Genomic DNA, 19518 nt, shown 5'->3' with positions numbered 1-19518 from the left:
CCAACATTTGAAATAATAATAGTTTTGAATTATTTCTTGTCTTATTTAATGAAGGTTGTAATAGAATTAGCCTACATTTGGCTTAAGCTGGATGAGACAGAGACATAACTTTATAGCCATTTGTTAAACAGCTAACAGGGAACGTAATTAACCGTTCCAGGAACGAAATTTTTTTGTTCTAACCGGTTCGGGAACGTCTATTTAATGGTGGAACCCAAAACCGGAAACGTTAAAATTCCGTTTCTGTTTGGAACGAACCAATAGGAAAAAAATTCTGGTTCAAAGCCCTGCTCAGAAGGCTAATGGATGATTAGAAAACCCTTGTACAATCATGTTAGCACGGCTGAAAACAGTTTAGCTCTTTAGAGAAGCTATAAAACTGACCTTCCTTTGAGCAGATTGAGTTTCTGGAGCATCACATTTGTGGGGTCGATTAAATGCTCAAAATGGCCAGAAAAATGTCTGGACTATATTTTCTATTCATTTTACAACTTATGGTGGTAAATAAAAGTGTGACTTTTCATGGAAAACACAAAATTGTCTGGGTGACCCCAAACTTTTGAACGATAGTGTAGAGTTTGCATGTTCTCCTCGTGTCTGCGTGGGTCTCCTCTGGGTGCTCCGGTTTCCCCCACAGTCCAAAGGCATGCAGTTAGGTTGACGTGGGGCGGCCTTGAGCAAGGTACCTGACCCCTGACTGCTCCCTGGGCACTGTGTGTGCATGTGTTCACTGCTTCAGATGGGTTAAATGCAGAGGATGAATTTCACTGTGCTTGAAGTGTGCATGTGACAAATGAAGGTTTCTTCTTCATTCCATCACAGGGCTAGCTACCATAACGCACCATGGTAAATATATTATTTATGAGTATATTTACCATAGCGCGTTATACACCATGACCATGACCGAGGTCTTGAAAATACTGACCGAGGCATCTGGCCTGAGCTGGGAACACACCATGGTTTAGACACCATTCCATCACAGGGCTAGCTACCATAACGCACCATGGTAACATCATGGTTAAATATATTGCTTACCAGCTGGGAGGTCCGTATCATGAAGTACCATGACCGAGGTCTTGACAATACTGCCCGAGACCCAGATAAAAATGGTAACTAGCCTTGCTATGACCTGGCGTGACCGAGGATGAATATAACATATTTAGCCATTATGTTACCATGGTCTTACCATAGCGCGTTATACATCCATGACCGTGACCGAGGTCTTGAAAATACTGACCGAGGGATCTGGGAACTGAGGCCTCTGGCCTGAGCTGGGAACACACCATGGTTTAGACACCATTCCATCACAGGGCTAGCTACCATAACGCACCATTGTAACATCATGGTTAAATATATTATTTACCAGCTGGGAGGTCTGTACCGTGAAGTACCGTGACCGAGGTCTTGACAATACTGCCCGAGACCCAGATAAAAATGGTAACTAGCCTTGCTATGACCTGGCGTGACCAAGGATGAATATAACATATTTAGCCATGATGTTACCATGGTTTTACCATAGCGCGTTATACACCGTGACCGTGGTCTTGAAAATACTGACAGAGACATCTGGGAACCGAGTCCTCTGGCCTGAGCTGGGAACACACCATGGTTTAGACACCATTCCATCACAGGGCTAGCTACCATAACGCGCCATGGTAACATCATGGTTAAATATATATATATTATTTACCAGCTGGGAGGTCCGTATCATTCAGTACCGTGACCAAGGTCTTGAAAATACTGATCAAGGCCCAGATTAAAAAAATGTAAAAATAAATTATTTTATGGTAACTAGTCTTGCTATGGCCTGGCGTGACCGAGAATGAATATAACATATTTAGTCATGTTGTTACCATGGTTTTACCATAGCGCATTATACACCATGACCGTGACCGAGGTCTTGAAAATACTGACCGAGGCCTCTATTTTCAAGACCTTGGTTACAGTACTTCACGATACGGACCAACCTTAAGCTGGTAAATAATATATTTATTTTTTTCCTTTACCAAATTTCTAACAGAAAATGAGAGCACCCGAAAGGGAAACCATATTTTGAACAAACCTGCTACAAGCTCATTTTCGGCTTTCTCCTGAAATGTTTTCTTTTATTTCGTCTTCATCAGGGTAGTAAAACTCGCTTTCGCTGTGAACACTGTCGTTATCGCTATCCATGCTATAAAATTAATGCTATTATACTGAGAAATGCAAAAATAAATGTTGACAAAAAAATTGCTACTATGTTTGTTGTTGTGAACAAGCGAGTCGCCAAAGGTCCGTGATCGGGGTCCGGATTGTAAGATTCCGGACCGCTCACGAGCCAATCAGAGCACACGATTTGATGGAAGCCGGACTGCGAAAAAAAAAAGTAATCAACATTAATTCATTCATTTTTACAAAGTGCTTTGGGTCATGGTGGATCCAGAGCCCATCCCAGGAATACACGATGGATGGAATGCCAGGCCATAGCAAGGCTAGTTACCATAACGCACTGTGGTAAAACCATGGTAGCATCATGGCTAAACATGTTATACTCATTCAATTTTTAGTAAAAGTTTGTGTTTATGGTCAAGGTAGATCCAGGGCCCATCCCAGGAACACTGCGTGTGAGATGGGAATGCACCATGGATTGGACACCATTCCATCCCAAGCCTAGTTACCATAATGCACTATGGTAAAACCATGGTAATATCATGGGCAAATGTTGTTACCGTGATCTTACCGTAGTGCATTATGACAACTTGGGATTGAATGGTGTCCAATCCATGGTGCATTCCCATCTCACACGCAGTGTTCCTGGGATGGGCTCTGGATCCACCTTGACCATAAAACACAATAAACCCTTTACTAAAAATTTAATGAATTAAATGTTTATAACATATTTAGTCATGATTTCACCACAGTGTGTTATAACTAGCCCTGTGATGGAATGGTGTCCAATCAATGGTGCATTCCTGGGATGGGCTCCAGGTCCACCTTGACCATAACCAAAATAAAGCACTTGGTATTCAACATTAAATTTTTACTAAGTGCTTTATTTTGGTTATGGTCAAGGTGGACCTGGAGCCCATCCCAGGAATACACCATTGATTGGACACCATTCCATCACAGGGCATTCCTGGGATGGGCTCCAGGTCCACCTTGACCATAACCAAAATAAAGCACTTAGTAAAAATTAATGTTGAATACCAAGTGCTTTATTTTGGTTATGGTCAAGGTGGAGCAGAAGCCCATCCCAGGAACACACCATCAATGGGACACCATTCCATCACAGGGCTAGTTATTGTAATGCACTATGGAAAAAACCAAGGTAACATGCCAAAACTGTAATAAACGTTCATTCATTCATTCATTTTTAGTAAGTGCTTTATCCCGGTCAGGGTTGTGGAGGATCTGGAGCCCATCTCAGGAACACTAGGCACCTCTGTTATAGAGCAATTCCAGCGTTATGGACGTGACACTTGAACTCAAAATGGCAACAAATGACCCAGTGCATGTTTTATTGTCTCCCAGTATTTAAACAGGTGTTGCATATTTTAAGGCTGTACCATGCTGGAGAAGTGATAGAACAAGAACAATTCCCATAGTACATCTAGGGCATGCCAGAAAACGCCAATAAAAGATGCGTTATGGATGTGACAGAAAAAGTATCACTTTTCTTGGGTGACTGTACATTTTTATCAAACTCTGTGAAATCGTAAACCTAATGTCGAAATGGAGATATCCATTTGATAGAGGGGTCCAAGGTGAATATTAAAAAATCTTTGTTTAAAATATTTTGTATTTCATGCAGAGTTTCGGAAGGAAAAGTCAGCGTTACGGATGTGACGAAATTCCGTTATGGATGTGACGCGTCTGAAATAGACATGGCGTATGTTTAGAAAATCAGCAATTTAACCACCATAACCCTTTGAAAAACTCTCTAAATATCAGCTAAAACTATCAAAGTTCTTAAATAATATTTAGGATGGCTATTGTTTTGCTGTTTTGTGGATTTTAGCATACATTTCTGTGGCTTGTGGCAATAATATAGAATTGTACATGATGAAAGTTGATTTTAGCTTGGGGTTTACATTATAAGAAAGAAAGACTGACAGTGACATATTAGGTTGGTTACAAATTGGTTCAACTTATTCACATCTGTAAAATACAGGCCTAGGTGATATCTCTGGGAGTGGTTTTGATGTATTACATGTTGCTTTATTTTTGCATGGTGAGGTTGACATTTACATGGAATTGCCCTACTCCATGCTTTCAAAACCCATAAGAAGCCGTTTCCATGCAAGTAGCATTGCTTAAGTGATATTTGTTTATTGTTTTTAGCAGACTGATGCTAATTGCTTACACAACACTAAACAAAAGATTGAACCATGGCATTCCAGATTTGGATAAACATGAATATTGTCGTATGGAACAGGAACACTACAGGATATACTAAGCTATCAACTCACAGTTACATTTACAAAAGGAGGTTTGTAAAAGCATTACACGGATTCGATTTTCTCATCACAAACAAAAAAAGAAAAAAAAAAAGGAAAAAAGAAAGAATAAATTCAAATATTCTTCAAAAGGTCACTCGACACTACTGCAAAAGGGCACCACGTTTTTCATAAATACAAATAAAAGATATTTCATACCAAAGACAATACAGGCAAAGCACAAATCACATAACATTAGAAAAGAAGGATAAATATGCACGTGATATTGATTCGTTAGCATTTTGAGTTGCGGAATGGAATCGGATGTTGCTACAGAACGTCGAAGACTCGAGCAGTCACATTATCAAAAGTTAGGTAACAAGATTAAAAACAACACAAAAGTGATTCTTTTTTTTTTTTCTTCTTCCCCTATACGTTTTCTTGAGTGAATACTATTGGCCCAGAAATGTCTATTATAATACATACTGTGTTATTGTTTCACAAGACTACTATCATGCACATCTGTACAGAAGGGTAATATGTTTAAAGGAGCAATAAGCAGCAATTTTTTTGGGATTTGCTTGTCAGTCTCTCTCTCGGACAGGACGCAGAAGGGAAAGGATATCGCCTGCATCTGCCATGAGCCTTGCCATTAGAGTGTGCATCGAAATCACAACGTAACACTCAACAAATTCATTTTCCTCAAGGTTTCATTTCATTACACTGCATTCAATGAAACGAAACAGAAGTCTACTTATTGCTCCTTTGAGAGTGAGAGAATGATAATGCTCTTTGGATAGAGATAACACGAAAATGACGACAATGTAACACTTTCACATACATAAGTATTAAGTCTAGGTATCAAAATTTGCCTTTCTGCCTCTCAAGAGTCCTGCCTCAGTGCAAACGTCACTCCATGGGTATACACGGTTTCATCCTTTCCTAATAAATACAAAAGCCTGCTCTCATTCGCTAGTGTTTTTCTCTTTAACCGTGGCTTCGCAAAGTGCCCGTTTCTGCATCAGTGTGTAAGGAAAGGGTCCTCCATTGCAGGCGCTATAGTCCAGTTTGTTGAGTTTGGCCAATGTCTTGATGCTGCCTGGAGGCCTTCCAGGACTGACCTTGTAGCCAGCAGCTTTAGTCGTCCCTAGCGGCCTCCCCGGGCTCGTTTTGAACCCAGCTGCCCTCGTGGTACCAGGCGGCCTTCCTGTGCTTGTCCGATACCCAGCGGACTTGGTGGTACCCGCAGGTCGACCACGTCTTCCTGTCTTCCCAAGTCCTTTCTTCTTCTTGGAACCTTCGGGTGCCTCGGCAGCCCTCATGCGCACAGCCTGAGGCAGAAAGTCACTCGCAGAGTCCTGCATCTGGCATGACATGGGCTTGATCATGTTCTGAGGCAAGGGGGGCAAGTTGGGTATGGGCAGCTGGAGCGGCGGAGGCGGGCCGGACGGGTAGAATTTGCCCGACTGTGAGGCACACAACTCGAAATGGCTGCTCGAATGCTGGCCATCTTCAGACAGGCCGCCCAAGCCGTAGTCGTTGTTGCTGCTAGTAACTTGATGCATCATTTTTCTGTGAAAACAGATTCAGAGATTCAGAACTCGGGACATTCCAGTGTACAATAACGTACTGGTCGGCTTTAAAGACAACCGCAGGCTAATATAAACACAACATAACCAAGTCTATACATGTATACGGTGTTTATCGATACCTTTGAAGTACTTTAAAAGGGTATGAATTGAATTGAATTTTTTATTTCAAACATGGGGCGGCACGGCGGTGTAGCGGTTAGCGCTGTCGCCTCACAGCAAGAAGGTCCGGGTTCGAGCCCCGTGGCCGGCGAGGGCCTTTCTGTGCGGAGTTTGCATATTCTCCCCGTGGGTTTCCTCCGGGTGCTCCGGTTTCCCCTACAGTCCAAAGACATGCAGGTTAGGTTAACTGGTGACTCTAAATTGACCGTAGGTGTGAATGTGAGTGTGAATGGTTGTGTGTCTATGTGTCAGCCCTGTGATGACCTGGCGACTTGTCCAGGGTGTACCCCGCCTTTCGCCCGTAGTCAGCTGGGATAGGCTCCAGCTTGCCTGCGACCCTGTAGAACAGGATAAAGCGGCTACAGATAATGAGATGAGATGAACATAAAGAGTTAAGACATTACAGAACACCGCACATTGTTCGAAAAAGGAGTGGGAAGAAGTACAATACTTTTTTAATTTCCCACCCCGAAATCCAAACTACATTAATACGCCTATAAAAATATATATTATACACTACATACCATATATAAAAGTTGTCATGAATAAAATCAATTTAAAAAAAAAAAGGTTCTACATTCACATCATGTAAAGAACCCTTTTTTCCTGTGTACAAAACCATCTGTACTTCCGTACTAACTAGTACGTAGTATGACGACATCTAAGCTCGCGCACTTCCATACTAAACAGTATGTGAAGTAGAACGCTACAGTGGGTTGCCATGGCCCGGTTAAAAAAAAAAAAGTAAGCATACTAACATACTAAATAGTACGTCTGGCCTGGTTAGTACGCCACTGTTAAGAGGCAGCCTGGAATTTTCGCATACTACTTAGTACGGTAGTGTAGTGCTCGAGGTTTGTAGGCCTTGACTGAAGGCTGAAATGCACTTGTACACAAAACGTACAAAGACCGACGAATAATATCCTTATTAAAAGGCACCCAAGGGTTTCATTTGATCTCTCCACGGTATCGACTGAAGACAGAAAGAGTTTTAAGGCCATAATAACAGAACCAATGCACACAAAACACGGACACGGCGACAAAAAGAAGCCGTTACTTTACCTCATTTGGACGCGGATCTCGGAGCGCAAAGGGTTAAATATGAAACAGATAGATCTTCCATCCTTGAAACCAAAGCATAATTTTATTTAACGCAAAACTGAAACATCTAGAAAGCCTTACAGTGCTGTCTAAGTGCCGGATTGCGATTATTACGCTTTCCTGAAGAGGTTTTTTTTTTTATCCTGGAGCGTTGAGCCTTAAATGTGTAAGGCAGCCATTTTAACTCAGAAAAAAAGTACAATATTGAAAGACAGGGCTCGGCGCGCATGCGCAGACTGGTGAGAGGACCTGGCTGTGGAGGAGAGCACATGTGAAATGTATACAGTTATTCTACACCTCACAGTCAGATGCAAGCACACAAGATCACTGCTTTTTCCTGTTTACTGTGAAAATGTATTGCCTTTGCGATATTTTTCTTATCTCTAGTCTTGTTCCAAAAGCCTCATTTTCTAGTATGCCTTTACTCAAGTCTCATCTCATTATCTCTAGCCGCTTTATCCTGTCCTACAGGGTCACAGGCGAGCTGGAGTCTATCCCAGCTGACTACGGGTGAAAGGCGGGGTACACCCTGGACAAGTCACCAGGTCATCACAGGGCTGACACATAGACACAGACAACCATTCACACTCACGGTCAATTTAGAGTCACCAGTTAACCTAACCTGCATGTCTTTGGACTGTGGGGGAAACCGGAGCACCCGGAGGAAACCCACGCGGACACGGGGAGAACATGCAAACTCCGCACAGAAAGGCCCTCGCCAGCCACGGGGCTCGAACCCGGACCTTCTTGCTGTGAGGCGACAGCGCTAATCACTACACCACCGTGCCACCTACACAATTAATCACTTACTGTATTCATCCATCCATCATCTCTAGCCGCTTTACATCCCACGTCGGGGAAATTCACGTGTTACAGTAGCAAGAAAATGTCAAACAGATAATAAATGAAACTGGAATAAAAATTAGACAAGCGAAGGATTAAATACAGAGAGCTATTTGCATTATCTACCGTGAAAAAGTATAGAAAAATTGCCTTATTGAGAGGCTCGGAAAAATTGCACATTACAGGTAGACTCTGTATATATACACACACATCTCATTATCTCTAGCCGCTTTATCCTGTTCTACAGGGTCGCAGGCAAGCTGGAGCCTATCCCAGCTGACTACGGGCGAAAGGCGGGGTACACCCTGGACAAGTCGCCAGGTCATCACAGGGCTGACACATGGACACAGACAACCATTCACACTCACATTCACACCTACGCTCAATTTAGAGTCACCAGTTAACCTAACCTGCATGTCTTTGGACTGTGGGGGAAACCGGAGCACCCGGAGGAAACCCACGCGGACACGGGGAGAACATGCAAACTCCACACAGAAAGGCCCTCGCCGGCCACGGGGCTCGAACCCGGACCTTCTTGCTGTGAGGCGACAGCGCTAACCACTACACCACCGTGCCACCTACACAATTAATCACTTACTGTATTCATCCATCCATCATCTCTAGCCGCATTAGATTAGGTTAGATTAGATTCACTTTATTCATCCCACGTCGGGGAAATTCACGTGTTACAGTAGCAAGAAAATGTCAAACAGATAACAAATAAAACTGGAATAAAAATTAGACAAACGAAGGATTAAATACAGAGGGCTATTTGCATTATCTACCGTGAAAAAGTATAGAAAAAAAATTGCCTTATTGAGAGGCTCGGAAAAATTGCACATTACAGGTAGACTCTGTATATATACACACACATATATACATAAATAATATTTATATATAAATATCTCATCTCATCTCATTATCTCTAGCCGCTTTATCCTGTTCTACAAGGTCGCAGGCAAGCTGGAGCCTATCCCAGCTGACTACAGGCGAAAGGCGGGGTACACCCTGGACAAGTCGCCAGGTCATCACAGGGCTGACACATAGACACAGACAACCATTCACACTCACATTCACACCTACGGTCAATTTAGAGTCACCAGTTAACCTAACCTGCATGTCTTTGGACTGTGGGGGAAACCGGAGCACCCAGAGGAAACCCACGCGGACACGGGGAGAACATGCAAACTCCGCACAGAAAGGCCCTCGCCGGCCACGGGGCTTGAACCCGGACCTTCTTGCTGTGAGGCGACAGCGCTAACCACTACACCACCGTGCCACCTACACAATTAATCACTTGCTGTATTCATCCATCCATCATCTCTAGCCGCTTTACATCCTACGTCGGGGAAATTCACGTGTTACAGTAGCAAGAAAATGTCAAACAGATGACAAATAAAACTGGAATAAAAATTAGACAAACGAAGGATTAAATACAGAGGGCTATTTGCATTATCTACCGTGAAAAAGTATAGAAAAAAAATTGCCTTATTGAGAGGCTCGGAAAAATTGCACGTTACAGGTAGACTCTGTATATATACACACACATATATACATAAATAATATTTATATATAAATATCTCATCTCATCTCATTATCTCTAGCCGCTTTATCCTGTTCTACAGGGTCGCAGGCGAGCTGGAGCCTATCCCAGCTGACTACGGGCGAAAGGCGGGGTACACCCTGGACAAGTCGCCAGGTCATCACAGGGCTGACACATAGACACAGACAACCATTCACACTCATATTCACACCTACGGTCAATTTAGAGTCACCAGTTAACCTAACCTGCATGTCTTTGGACTGTGGGGGAAACTGGAGCACCCGGAGGAAACCCACGCGGACACGGGGAGAACATGCAAACTCCGCACAGAAAGGCCCTCGCCGGCCACGGGGCTCGAACCCGGACCTTCTTGCTGTGAGGCGACAGCGCTAACCACTACACCACCGTGCCACCTACACAATTAATCACTTACTGTATTCATCCATCCATCATCTCTAGCCGCATTAGATTAGATTAGATTAGATTAGATTAGATTAGATTAGATTAGATTAGATTAGATTAGATTCACTTTATTCATCCCACGTCGGGGAAATTCACGTGTTACAGTAGCAAGAAAATGTCAAACAGATAACAAATAAAACTGGAATAAAAATTAGACAAACGAAGGATTAAATACAGAGGGCTATTTGCATTATCTACCGTGAAAAAGTATAGAAAAAAAATTGCCTTATTGAGAGGCTCGGAAAAATTGCACGTTACAGGTAGACTCTGTATATATACACACACATATATACATAAATAATATTTATATATAAATATCTCATCTCATTATCTCTAGCCGCTTTATCCTGTTCTACAGGGTCGCAGGCGAGCTGGAGCCTATCCCAGCTGACTACAGGCGAAAGGTGGGGTACACCCTGGACAAGTCGCCAGGTCATCACAGGGCTGACACATAGACACAGACAACCATTCACACTCACATTCACACCTACGCTCAATTTAGAGTCACCAGTTAACCTAACCTGCATGTCTTTGGACTGTGGGGGAAACCGGAGCACCCGGAGGAAACCCACGCGGACACGGGGAGAACATGCAAACTCCACACAGAAAGGCCCTCGCCGGCCACGGGGCTCGAACCCGGACCTTCTTGCTGTGAGGCGACAGCGCTAATCACTACACCACCGTGCCGCCTACACAATTAATCACTTACTGTATTCGTCCATCCATCATCTCTAGCCGCTTTAGATTAGATTAGATTAGATTAGATTAGATTAGATTAGATTAGATTCACTTTATTCATCCCACGTCGGGGAAATTCACGTGTTACAGTAGCAAGAAAATGTCAAACAGATAACAAATAAAACTGGAATAAAAATTAGACAAACGAAGGATTAAATACAGAGGGCTATTTGCATTATCTACCGTGAAAAAGTATAGAAAAATTGCCTTATTGAGAGGCTCGGAAAAATTGCACATTACAGGTAGACTCTGTGTATATATACACACACATATATACATAAATAATATTTATATATAAATATAAGTATGCATAAAAATAGTTTAGGGCCTATATTATTGCACATAATAATTGCATCGATGAGAGATGGCAGAGGTAGTAGTGGTGAAGTAGTACAAATTAAACGACAAACAGATTATTGGTGCTACGTTACAAGTTGTGGGTGTTATACAGTCTGACAGCAGTAGGTATGAATGACCTGCGGTATTTCTCCTTCTTACACCGTGGGTGTAGCAGTCTACTACTAAAAGAGCTGCTTAAAGCCCCCACAGCCTCATGTAGGGGGTGAGAGGGGTTATCCATGATTGAGGTCAGCTTGGCTAACATCCTCCTCTCACCCACCACCTCAATGGAGTCCAGAGGACAGTCCAAGACTGAGCCAGCCCTTCTGACCAGTTTATCCTGTTCTACAGGGTCGCAGGCAAGCTGGAGCCTATCCCGGCTGACTATGGACAAGAGGTGAGGTACACCCTGGACAAGTCGCCAGGTCATCAAGTCAAGTCAACTTTATTGTCAAATATGCTATACATGCTCGACATACAGCACAGATGAAATTTCAGTCCTCTCTGACCCACGGTGCAAACAGGCATTTTACCAACTTTATTGGACTGTTACAAAATAAACATAAAAAAAAATAAACATAATAAAGTAAGTCAGCCCAAAGGGGAGAATGCAAACGGGCGACCCATGCAAGGTGTTTCCCCGAAGGTATAAAAGAGAAAAATCATACAATTAAAATTAGACTAAATTGATCTGTGGCAGGCGGCACGGTGGTGTAGTGGTTAGCGCTGTCGCCTCACAGCAAGAAGGTCCTGGGTTCGAGCCCCGTGGCCGGCGAGGGCCTTTCTGTGTGGAGTTTGCATGTTCTCCCCGTGTCCGCGTGGGTTTCCTCCGGGTGCTCCGGTTTCCCCCACAGTCCAAAGACATGCAGGTTAGGTTAACTGGTGACTCTAAATTGAGCGTAGGTGTGAATGTGAGTGTGAATGGTTGTCTGTGTCTATGTGTCGGCCCTGTGATGACCTGGCGACTTGTCCAGGGTGAACCCTGCCTTTCGCCCGTAGTCAGCTGGGATAGGCTCCAGCTTGCCTGCGACCCTGTAGAACAGGATAAAGCGGCTAGAGATAATGAGATGAGATGATCTGTGGCAACCACAGTCACGGTACACAGACCAAGTACATGAAAAGTCCGTATTATAGGTGGAGGTCAGTAATTCAAAGTACAGCTCTAACAGGGATGATTTGAAAACAGGGAGGCTACGGAATTTATCTGGGGAAAAATATTTACATACGTAGTTCCGTGGTTTAACAATCCTATTGAAGAATGAGGCCTGATAAGTTGAAGTTCTGCAGTGAGTAGGTTTTAAAATTAATTTCGGGTTTTGGGCCCTAGACCGGTCATGAGTTACAAAAGACACGTAGAGGTTTATGTTCAAATCTGTTTGGCCTTTAATGCATTTATATACAAAGACTAAGTCTCTATTCTCCCTATCATAAGTCAGAGGAAGCAAGTGCAGGCTTCTGAGTCTGTCTGAGTAAGTAGCATCCCCAATACACTGTTGTAGTATACAGCGCGTTGCACGTCATTGGACTCTCTCTAACAGGCTTCTAAGGTTGACACTAGCAGGGGACCATACTTCAGACGCGTAACAGAGCTGTGACTTGACGAGCGACAAATATAAAGTCCTCCTCACTTGAATTTCGGTCAGCAAGGGACAGGATCTTTTTAGAAAGCCAAGCATCCTGTTAGCCTTGTTGACTATTGAGCAGACGTGCGAATCCCATTTTAAATTACTTGAAATAACCACGCCCAGGTCTTTTTCTTCATCAACTCGTTGAAGGCACGTGTTGCCCAGGTGGTAGTTGTGAATGATTGGAGTTTTTTTCCACGTGATGGTCAATATTTTGCACTTGTTGGCATTATACTGCATGTTCGATTCACAACTCCACCCCTTGGCATTGGCTAGATCGCGCTGTAATTGCTCGCTGTCTTCGGATGTCAGGATAGTGCAAAAAAGTTTTGTGTCGTCTGCATATAGAGCTACTCCAGTTTCTTTATCCACGACCTCGGGAAGATCGTTGATAAAAATAGCGAAAAGCACAGGACCGACCAGGCTGCCCTGAGGCACACCGGAGGTCATGGGCAGAGGCTTAGAGACCGCGCCGTCAATTACCACTCTTTGTGTTCTTCCCCCAAGATAATCTCGAAACCACTCTAGCAGACACCCATTGATACCGTACCATATCAGCTTTTCGACCAGGATAGTATGGTCAACACAGTCAAAAGCTTTTGCGAAGTCCAGATATAAAATGTCCAATTGTTTGTTTTTGTCTAGAGGTTCAATGAAATAAATAAAAATAAAAATAGAATAATTGAAAAAACAAACAATATAAACAGTATAAACACTCTAGATAAGAACTAGACATAGACTAAACACTCAAACAAACAATATAAGCAGTATAAATAAACAGTATAAACACTAGATAAGAACTAGACATAGACTAAACACTCAGACAATATAAACAGTGTAAACACTAGATAAGAACTACACACAGACTAAACACTCAAACAGACAATATAAACAGTATAAAACACTCTAGATAAGAACTAGACGTAGACTAAACACTCATATATTCATACACACACACACACACACACACACACACACACACACACACACGTAAATTGGTGCAAATAAATGAACAGTCAAGGGCACTTGAGGTATATCACAGGCCTGACACACGTGCCCCTTTTCCACCAAATCAGTTCCAGGGCTGGTTCGGGGCCAGTGCTGGTGCTGGTTCACAACTCGTTCAAGTTGCGAACCAGGTGAGAACCAGCTTGCTTTTCCATAGCTCGGGGTGCTAAGGGGAGCCACGTCATTACGTCACTGTATACGTCATTACGTCACTGTATACATCAGTTACGTCGCTGCGTTTGCATAAACCGTGGCGCGAACATCAAAACAACAACAACAACATTGCCCCTTTTCCACCAGATCAGTTCCAGGGCTGGTTTGGGGCCAGTGCTGGTGCTGGTTCACAACTTGTTCAACTTGCGAACCAGCTGAGAACCAGTTTGCTTTTCCATAGCTCGGGGTGCTAAGGGGAGCCATGTCATTACGTCACTGTATACATCAGTTACGTCGCTGCGTTTGCATAAACCATGGTGCGAACATTGAAACAACAACAACACGTGCCCCTTTTCTACCAAATCAGTTCCAGGGCTGGTTTGGGGCCAGTGCTTAGTTTGGAATCGGGTTTTCTGTTTCCACTGACAAAGAACTGGCTCTGGGGCCAGAAAAACCAGTTCCAGGCTAGCACCAACTCTCTGCTGGGCCAGAGGAAAGAACCGCTTACGTCAGCGGGGGGGCGGAGTTGTTAAGACCGACAACAATAGCAAGACCGCGAAAGGTCACTATTTTTAAGCAACGAGATATTCAGTGTAAGTAAGAGTCAAAACGTTATTAGGTTATTACCTGTCTCCTAGAACGTAATCGCCGTCCACTCAAAACCTGTTGATCAACACAAACATATTGGATCTGCCGTTTTCTGATCCCAATGAAGCACCGTAAAGCCAGAAGCAGCAGCTGTACAAACGCGAAGTCATCCATTATTATTGTTGTTGTTGCTGCTTCTTCTCCGTGTTGTTGTTGCTTCGATGTTCACGCCAAGGTTTATGCAAACGCAGCGACGTAACTGACGTATACAGCGACGTAATGACATGGCTCCCCTTAGCACCCCGAGCTATGGAAAAGCAAACTGGTTCTCAGCTGGCTCGCAAGTTGAACGAGTTGTGAACCAGCACCAGCCCCGAACCAGCCCTGGAACTGATTTGGTGGAAAAGGGGTAATAGAGACAAACAACCACTCACACTCACATTCACACCTACGGTCAATTTAGAGTCACCAGTTAACCTAACCTGCATGTCTTTGGACTGTGGGGGAAACCGGAGCACCCGGAGGAAACCCACACAGACACGGGGAGAACATGCAAACTCCACACAGAAAGGCCCTCGCCGGCTGCTGGACTCAAACCCAGGACCTTCTTACCGTGAGGCGACAGCGCTAACCACTACACCACCGTATCACATTTCTAGCCTATGATTATTTTTCAGTGCAGGTACACTTTAATCTGCATGTTTTTGGACTGTAGGAGGAAACTGGAGCACTCGGTGCAGACACGAAGAGAACACCCACACTCCTAACAGAAAGATCTTGGTCGACTGGTGGGTTTGAACCTGGATATTTGATTTATTTATTGATATGAATCCATTATGGCGGCACGGTGGTGTAGTGGTTAGCGCTGTCGCCTCACAGCAAGAAGGTCCTGGGTTCGAGCCCCGGGGCCGGCGAGGGCCTTTCTGTGTGGAGTTTGCATGTTCTCCCCGTGTCCGTGTGGGTTTCCTCCGGGTGCTCCGGTTTCCCCCACAGTCCAAAGACATGCAGGTTAGGTTAACTGGTGACTCTAAATTGACCGTAGGTGTGAATGTGAGTGTGAATGGTTGTCTGTGTCTATGTGTCAGCCCTGTGATGACCTGGCGACTTGTCCAGGGTGTACCCCGCCTTTCGCCCGTAGTCAGCTGGGATAGGCTCCAGCTTGCCTGCGACCCTGTAGAAGGATAAAGCGGCTAGAGATAATGAGATGAGATGAGATGAATCCATTATCTGTAGCCGCTTATTCTGTTCTACAGGGTCACGGGGAAGCTGGAGCGAGAGGCGGGGTACACCCTGGACAAGTCACATTCACGCTTATGGTCAATTTAAGAAAAGAAAGAAACCTTGATTTGTCACATGCACACTTCAAGTACAGTGAAATTCATCCTCTGCATTTAATCCATCTGAAGCAGTGAACACGCACACACACCCAGAGCAGTGGGCAGCCACACCAGAGCGCCCGGGGAGCAGTCAGGGGTCAGGTACCTTGCTCAAGGGCACCTCAGCCCAAGGCCGCCCCACATCAACCTAACTGCATGTCTTTGGATTGTGGGGGAAACCGGAGCACCCAGAGGAAACCCACAAACTCCACACAGAAAGGCCCTCGCTGGCTGCTGGGTTCAAACCCGAAACCTTCTTGCTGTGAGGCGACCGTGCTAACCACTACACCACCGTGCTGGCTAGTTTAGAGCCAACAATTAATCTAACCTGCATGCCTTTGGACTGTAGGGGAAACCCACGCAGACACGGGGAGTACATGCAAACTCCACTCCCTCGTCGGCCACTAGGCTCGAACCCAGGACCTTCTTGCTGTGAGGCCACAGTGCTAACCACTACACCACCACTGTCGATATTGATGATATTTAAATGCGGTACAGGGACGTTTTAAGTCTAAATTGCCCATATGTGTGAATGTGAGTGTGAATGGTTGCCTATCTCTGTGTGTTAGCTCTGAGATAGAGTCCAGGGTGTACCCCGCCTCTCACCCAGTGTCAGGTAGGATTGGCTCCGACTTGACCACATTCAGCAATGGGTAAGCAGTATAGAAAATGAATGAATGTATGAATTAAAATTAAATAAATAAATCCGATTCAACTTTATTGTCATATGTACGAGAGACAGTGTCACACAGTACAATGAAATTCTTATTCTGTAAGTTCTCCAGCGACATTACCTCAACACGAACAAAGACATTAAAAACAAGAGTAATTAAAATTAAATAATACAGTAATTAAAGAGATATAAAGTAATTAAAAACAAGGACATAAAGCAGTATTTAAAAGAAAAAAAAGATCCAGCAAAGTGTGTAAAGTGTCAGTGCCAATAAATATGTAGTTCATTGCAAACTCTCCAGGACTGGGAGGAGAGGCCCCATTTATTTCCAGTTACAGACCATTCCAGAATGATTGGCACCCTTTATTAAATGCACAAAAACTAAACTGGTGGTCGTCTGTCGTGTCCGACGAAGACTTTTTATTTAGCACTTCATCGGTGAGCTCGGCTGTGACTCTGCAGTCCCAATATTGAGGTGCAGAATCTGAATTAATGTGGGTACTGAAATTTGGTGGTTGTGATCGCTGCTGGTGTTGAGTGCCATTTTTCTCTTGCAGCGATGAGTTTTTGGCGCCGAGCCACCTCAAAGTTAAAAGAGGTTTGGGAGACTGTCACTCACTATTGAGGTCAATCAACGGCGTACGTCTCCAGATTCTTGGGTTTGAAGTTGCACCAGTGAAGGTTGGCTTTAACAGTGTCCTTGACTCATACAGTACAGTACAGTGTGAAAGTCTGTAAAAAAAAAAAAAGGCAATCATCAATTCTTAATTAACTTTCATATTTAGTGTCTTCTACATTAATAGGTTGATGTGAAAGATGAAGAACATGAACGCCTAAACGTAAAAAGTGTAATGTTACAGAGAAATCTTTGTGTGTCATGGCAGAAAGGAGAATACAGTGGATATAAAAAGTGTACACACCCCGTTAAAATGATCGGTTTTTCTGATGTAAAAAAATGAGACCACAATAAATAGTTTAAAAACTTTTCCCGCCTTTAATGTGACCTATAACCTGTATAATTCAAATTAAAAACAAACAAATCTGTTAGGGGGGAAAAATGTAAAAATAAATAAATAAATAAAACATACAATAAGCGGGTTGCATAAGTGTGCACACCCTTAAAGTGCATATCACGGGTAAATTCAGGAGCAAGATCAATGTAATTCTCCTATTTTATATTAAACTTTGGTCAAATATCTGTAACATTCTGCATTCTTTGCAATTTTTTTTACCTTGCGCAATACCAGAAAAATTCAGTTGAAATCAAGCCATTTGAGGCGAACTGGTCCGCCTCTGAAAAAAATTGGTATTTGGATTTCCCGGGAAACATTGATTTTCATGACGTCGCATGCGGGACGCCTCCCTCTGAATCCTACGTCAGCGCTGGTTTGTTTATGAGAAAACGACCTGGTGGTTTTCTGCAAATTTCTTCAACGTTATCGCGTAATTATTAAAATGGTTAACAGATGTATCGTAGGAGGGTGTAGCAACACCAATCTTGATGGGATTAGTACTCATCGTTTTCCAAAAGACCGGACAATGAGAGAGAAATGGGAGCGCTTGGTCTACACGGGCTGTGCACTGAAACCGTACAAAGCTTGTGCAGCCTGCTGGCGCTTCCGCAGATTACGTCACGAATCTGGGTCCAGATTCCCTTGGGATTTTTCCAGACTCATTTTGTTATTTTATTTTTTTCTGCTGTAGACAGATGACCTTGTGCAAAATTACCCTTCTGGATGAGTGTGTAAAGGGACATACTTTCATATAAAAAAAAACCCCGAAATTGGTCCAGAATATGTACTTTAAACTAATACTTTGTTGAAACACCTTTTGATTTAATTACAGCATTCAGTTTTTTTGGGTCGATCAGCCTGCCACATTTAGACTTGACAATATTTGCCCACTCTTCCTTGCAAAAGTGCTCCAAATCTGTCAGATTGCGAGGGCATCTCTTGTGCACAGCCCTCTTCAGGTCACCCCACAGATTTTCAATTGGATTTAGGTCTGGACTCTGGCTGGGCCGTTCCAAAACTTTTTTGGGGTCATTGTCGTGCTGAAAGATGAAATTCCTCTTCATCTTCAGCTTTCTAGCAGACACCTGAAGGTTTTGGGCCAAAATTAACTGGTATTTAGAACTGTTCATAATTCCCTCCACCTTGACTAAAGCCCCTGTTCCAGCTGAAGAAAAACAACCCCAAAACATGATGCTGCCACCACCATGCTTCACCGTGGGTATGGTGTTCTTTTGGTGACGCGCAGTGTTGTTTTTGCACCAAACATACCTTTTGGAATTGTGGCCAAAAAGTTCAACCTGGGTTTCATCAGACCATAACACATTTTCCCACATGCTTTTGGGGGAGTTGATGTATTTTTTTGCAAAATTGAGCCGGGCCTGGATGTTTTTCTTTGACCCTACCTCATAGTCCAGACATATGGAGAATACGGGAGATTGTTGTCACATGTAGTACACAACCAGTACTTGCCAGAAATTTCTGCAGCTTCTGCAGTGTTGCTGTCGGCCTCTCGGCAGCCTCCCTGACCAGTTTTCATCTCGTCTTTTCATCAATTTTGGAGGGACATCCAGTTCTCGGTAATGTCACTGTTGTCCCATATTTTCTCCACTTCTTGATGACTGTCTTCACTGTGCTCCATGGTATATCTAATGCCGTGGAAATGTTTTTGGACCCTTCTCCTGACTGATACCTTTCAACAATGAGATCCCTTTGATGCTTTGTAAGCTCTGTGCAAAAGTCTTAGGCACATGTAAAGAAATGCTGTCGACCAAAAATGGCTTAAAAATCATGAAATGAAATGTTTCAGCATTAAAAAAACTATAAACAGTAATCAGTAAGCCATAATAAATGAAACAAAGTCAATATTTGGTGTGACATGATCCTTTGCTT

The 19518-nt window shown here is 43.5% G+C and overlaps 1 protein-coding gene across 2 annotated transcripts; it reads right to left on the bottom strand.

Moving 5' to 3' along the window:
- Positions 1–4288: 4288 nt before the first annotated feature.
- On the bottom strand, positions 4289–7448 carry si:ch1073-44g3.1 (uncharacterized protein LOC797133 homolog). 2 transcript variants are annotated; one of them, XM_060911144.1, is made up of 2 exons: positions 7229–7448; positions 4289–5987 (listed from the first exon to the last, which is right to left on the bottom strand). In XM_060911144.1, the coding sequence occupies exons 1-2, from the start codon at positions 7231–7233 to the stop codon at positions 5381–5383; spliced, it is 612 nt and encodes a 203-aa protein (XP_060767127.1). In that variant the 5' UTR covers positions 7234–7448; the 3' UTR covers positions 4289–5380. The 2 variants fall into 2 exon arrangements, with proteins under 2 accessions (XP_060767127.1, XP_060767135.1); XM_060911152.1 differs by having other exon boundaries at positions 7349–7448.
- Between the last annotated feature and the right edge of the window lie 12070 nt (positions 7449–19518).

The sequence above is a fragment of the Neoarius graeffei genome, chromosome 2, assembly GCF_027579695.1.
Source record: "Neoarius graeffei isolate fNeoGra1 chromosome 2, fNeoGra1.pri, whole genome shotgun sequence".
Lineage (NCBI taxonomy): Eukaryota > Metazoa > Chordata > Actinopteri > Siluriformes > Ariidae > Neoarius > Neoarius graeffei.
Note: the sequence above shows the minus strand (reverse complement) of the source record. Positions and strands in the feature narration are given on the sequence as shown.